The sequence below is a fragment of the Vombatus ursinus genome, unplaced genomic scaffold, assembly GCF_900497805.2.
Source record: "Vombatus ursinus unplaced genomic scaffold, bare-nosed wombat genome assembly UNPS02007284.1, whole genome shotgun sequence".
NCBI lineage: Eukaryota > Metazoa > Chordata > Mammalia > Diprotodontia > Vombatidae > Vombatus > Vombatus ursinus.
In genome coordinates this window covers 16,337,627-16,342,556 of record NW_020947062.1, presented here as the reverse complement: position 1 = coordinate 16,342,556, position 4,930 = coordinate 16,337,627, and the positions used below count along the sequence as shown (strand labels likewise).

The window sequence follows — 4,930 nt, the reverse complement described above, 5'->3', positions numbered from 1 at the left end:
TTTGGTCATTAAGAAATCTTTGTTAACTTTGTAAAGAATAATTTTGATTTGAGCATTGAGGTACAGAACTAGATTGCAAAGTACTAAGAAGTACATGAAGAGAAAGAAACTGGAGGCAAAGAATGCAGACAGATTCTTTAGTAGTCTGGCTGAGAAAGAAAGAAGAAATATGGGATGACACCTAGAGGAGATGACAGGATCTGGTGAAGGGCAGTTTTTTGTTTTGTTTTGTTTTGTTTTGTTTTGTTTTTGTTTTAAAGCTAGGAGGACTTCGACATGTTTGTGGAAAGCAGGGAAGGGACCAGAAAATAGGGACAGATCAAAAACTAGAGAGGGTGGGATCCAGAGTTGGGACTGGAGATTAAGCCTTCTTACTGTAAGACAAGTGATCTTTCCACTGTACCAGGTGGCCTCTCAATTAGAGCAGGGGAGGAAGAGAAGAAAAAAATGGAAATAAAAAAGAAATTTACACAATAACTTTATTATATATTTAAAAGGAATAACATGTACATAATAATTTTTCAGTTTCATGTGCAGTCATCTTTTTTATTATACTATGTTATGGAAATGCTTGTTTTATTCTATAAATTAAAAATGAAATAAATTAAAAAAAAGAATTACTAGTAAGTGCTTCTTCATAATCCTAAAACCAATAAGGGAGAAACAAAATACAGAAGATGCTCAGAGTACTTAACTCCAGACAGCAGAGAGATTGGCCTTGGTGAGGAACAGGTTCAATTCTCTACCAGCGACTGGAGGATAGAAGGAGAAAATGGGGGGGTGATATCAAAGGATTTAGATATGAAGAACAGGTGGAGAAGAGGGAGCTCACAGTATTTAGTCTAAACCTCTAATTTAGAAAAAGTTTTATTGATGCTTTTTTCTCATCACTTTTTTGGGGAGTATATTTATACACACCTATACCCTCACACCTGGCCAGTGAATCTTCTCTTGTAATAAAGTTAAGCAAAAAACAATCAATACATTGGTCACTTCTGACAGTGTATTCAAAATGCTACACTCATAGTCCCCTACCTCTTTAAAGAAAGAGTTTTCCTCATCTCTTATCTGGAAGATTAGTCATTGTGATTATGTATGTAGCACTGCTTTTTATCATTGTTAGTTTACATTACAATCCTATTGTTTTGCACATAAAGACACTGGAGCTCAGAGAGTAACAAGTCCATAATCAAACAGGAAGGGTCCAAGTGGCTCTGTATTTAAACATGTCAAAACAAATAAAGTATAACCATGTAATTTCCTGAGGCCACAAATGCCACAAAATCCATAGCCAAGGTTGCTGTCATTGCATGTGCAATCTATGAGAAAAGTACCAAATAGAAATAGACATCATAGCTGAAATCAGGCAGATAAAATTGTCAGTCAATAAGTCACACTGTGTCAGAAGGTATCATTTGGGTAGCACTTGATTTAGCATTTTTTTAAGAGGAATCAATTCTTTTCCAGGGTTTTCTAAAAAACCAGCTGGACAAAACTAATATTTGAACATATGAAGAAGAAATAAGAAAGTATCATAAAAATAAAAATAAAGAGATTCTGTTTCACATAAAATGTTTCTAATAACCAAAAGATTTCATTTGTTTTGGAAGAGCTGCGAAAGTATCCTCCATCCCGGCCAGGCAGGGTTCATTTACCTCCCCCAAATCGGTCCGTCACAGCCTCCCTTTTCATTCTTAACTTTCTACTGTCCACTCAGTGTTCCACTCAGTGTTCACTATCCGAAGAAAATCTTCCAGGTAGTCCAAGAACTGCTCTACTCTTCTTCTTTCTCCTCCACACTGTTTCTGAAAAAGGAACAAACAGTATTGTTAGGCTATCCTTTCTCAGACCACAATCACATAAAATATCATCGATCCTTACAACTCACTTCTTTGGCAGTTATGTATTCTTTTAGAGAAGACAAGTTTTGAAAAATTTTTTCTGCCACATTGTCTTCAGCAGTTTGGTTCTTCAGTGTTTCTATTCCCTGGAAAATTTCTTCAATACACAGTGGATGCTAGAAAGAAGCATAGCAAAAAACAAAGGGTAGATACTTATTTTAAAATATATGCTTCCTTTGGCACTGACCTCATGCTTGTAATTCCCCAAAGTTTTCCTAGGTCCACTTCTCATATTATAACTAACGCATAGCCTCTGGAAATATACATTTTACAATTTTAATATAATTATGTAATGACAAACTTAAACATGGCTAATTCAATGAAGTTGTCATCGTTTATATTAAGATGTATATATATATATGTGTGTGTGTGTAATACATGTAGCTTTAAATCACTAAGACTGTTGGAAATCAATACATGGGTAAGTACTTTAGAAAAATATCAGTCAGTTGGTCAACAAGTATTTATAAGCAGAGACTATACCATAGTAAGTTACCATTAATACTGTGCTAAGCACTAAGGATACAAAGAAAGGTACATGTGCATATTCTCTCTCTCTCTCTCTCTCTGTCACACACACACACACACACACACACACACACACACACACACCCCGAGAATCTCAGAGTTAAAAGTGACCAAATGCCATGAAGGAATTAGCTGTGTGATATCCCTGACAGGTGGGGCTCACTATCTCATGAGACAGACCATTCTATTCTTAAACAGCTATTAATAATGAAAATCACACTTGTATATTATTTTTATGGTTTACAAAATGCTTTCCTTATGGTAGACAAAACAAATATTTTCTCTATTTATAGATGAGAAAACTGAGGCTCAGAGGTTAAGTGATTTGCCCACGGTCACACAGCTAGTGCGTATCAGAACTGTTACTGTAACTTGGACCTTCTGACTCCAACACAAGTCATCTTTCCATTACCTAGGCTGCCTCTCAATTACAAAGAATTAATGGAAAGTTCTTCTTCATAATTCTAAAACCATAAGGGAGACCAAAATACAGAAGATGCCCAGAGTACTTAACTCCAGATAGTAACTGCTGTTTTACATCATATAAATATGACATTTGTTTACAGATGATTATTCTGTGGCCATAATTTCACTTACATTTTGTGGGTCAGGTATCGAAATCCTCAGAGTCTAAAAATAAAAGCAAATACCAGGGTTATCTTTTGAGTTACTTGGCACTTGTGACTGACAATAGAATGGCTTTAATTATTAGTTGTTAGATGTAGTTGTCAAAACTTTTCTCTAAAATATTCTGTTATTTCATTATTAATATCAACAATAAATGGTAAGCAAAACACCAAAACTATGACACCATTTTAAAAAGAATCTGTTAAATAAATTGAAAATTTACCCCATTGCCTATCAGCAAAGTTCGGTGAGCTGTGATTAGCGATAGAGTTTCAGTGACCAGTCTGTTCACTGCATTTCCTGTTGCAGTCCCATAAGCATAGCCTGCACAGAGAGCCAGCAGTGGAAGGCACACAAGCATTTTCATCATGCTGAAGTGCTCAAGGTTAATCTCCGGCAAAGAAAGTGTGTACTACTGGGCTATATCCCCAACCAATTTATTCTCTCTCTTTGAGGAAATGAATAATTTCTGGTGATCTTTGCTACTGATAGGGAATTGTGAATAGGGGCACATCATGGAACTTAATATTTCCATTTCTCCTCTAATTATTTTGCTTTTATCTCCTCATAAAATGATATAACTCTTTCTTAATTTTACTAAGATGATTCATAGGGATAGGGACTAGCCCGGTGATTTCAATACTATTGAGGAAACTCCCTCTACCAATACTGGTATTGGCTGGCACCTTTTCTGTATGTCATAGTCTTAGAGCATTGCCTAGAGCACTGATAAGTTAAGTGACTTGTCCAGGACCTCATAGCCTGCATGTATCACGGGGGTGGAGGGGGGGACTTGAACCCAAGTCTTCTAAGCTCCAAGAACAGCTGTCTGTCCATCATTCCATGCCACCTCTTTCATACCAAAACTTCTTTCATACCAGCTTGTCCCCTCTGATTATACTTCCTAAAACAGAAGTTTGCCTCCTTAAGATCAGAATGATTTGAAATATCTCAATCATCTAATCAATCAATTTATGAAGTACCTGCTATGGATTGGGTATAGTGCCCTTAGGATACTATAGTGAGACAGTCCCTTCAAGAAGCTGATATTCTACTAGGGGCAAACAACATGTTTACAGATAAACACAACTAGATTTAAAAACAAATACATAGTGATGGGGCAGTGTGTGATACTAATAAGTAAGGGAATCAGGAAAGGCCTCTTGAAAGACATGGTATTTGAGCTGAGTCTTGAAGGGAGCTTGGAGTTTCCAGGGGCAGAAGGGAGGAGGGAGAGCATTCCAGGCATGGGGTAGAGCCTGGGCAAAGGCGCAGACTCAGAATATGGAACATGGGGAAATAGCAAGCAAGTAAGGTTTGCTATGGCCTAAAGTGTACGTAAGGAGAAGAAATGTGGGGACAGCTAGGTGGCGCAGTAGATAGAGCACAGGCCCTGAAGTCAGGAGGACCTGAGTTCAAATCCGTCCTTGGACCAAACACTTGACACTTACTAGCTGTGTGACCCTGGGCAAGTCACTTAACCCCAACTGCCTAAAAAAAAGAAGAAGAAGAAGAAGAAACGTGTAATCAATTTGGCAAAGTAGACTGAAGCTAGATTAGGAAGCACTTTATATAGCAATAGAGGAGATTGTGTTTTTATAAAGGGAACAGTGAGCTCTTAGGAATGTGGCGTCCTTTCTTGAGGGTGACCAGTGATGAAGGGAGTTCCACTGGGGCTCCTCACAGCCTCCCCTCAGTATGCTTGCTGACTTCTTGTCTCTTGAGAGATTTCAGCTCCTCCCTCTCCTTTAGGATGAAGGAATGGTAGACTATTCCTTTTAGACAGCCGCTATCCCTACAGTCCTTGGTCATAAGTGGTGCTACAGTCAAAAAGCAACATCTGCCAATGCAGGAAATCAAATAGATTCCAAGAG

General features: G+C 37.7%; 1 protein-coding gene across 1 annotated transcript; it reads right to left on the bottom strand.

Annotated features, from left to right (window-relative positions):
* Positions 1-1,694: 1,694 nt before the first annotated feature.
* IL5 (interleukin 5) lies at positions 1,695-3,426 on the bottom strand. Its single transcript, XM_027848989.1, has 4 exons — positions 3,280-3,426; positions 3,027-3,059; positions 1,889-2,017; positions 1,695-1,805 (listed from the first exon to the last, which is right to left on the bottom strand). The coding sequence occupies exons 1-4, from the start codon at positions 3,424-3,426 to the stop codon at positions 1,695-1,697; spliced, it is 420 nt and encodes a 139-aa protein (XP_027704790.1).
* Positions 3,427-4,930: the final 1,504 nt, after the last annotated feature.

What these genes read in the sequence shown, in the direction of transcription:
- IL5 (XM_027848989.1), bottom strand. Translation starts at nt 3,426, where the DNA reads ATGATGAAAATGCTTGTGTGCCTTCCACTGCTGGCTCTCTGTGCAGGC. An exon ending in CTTTGCTGATAGGCAATGGG is followed by an intron (nt 3,060 to 3,279) that starts GTAAATTTTCAA and finishes TTTTATTTTTAG; the next exon opens with ACTCTGAGGATTTCGATACC. An exon ending in CGATACCTGACCCACAAAAT is followed by an intron (nt 2,018 to 3,026) that starts GTAAGTGAAATT and finishes GCTTCTTTCTAG; the next exon opens with CATCCACTGTGTATTGAAGA.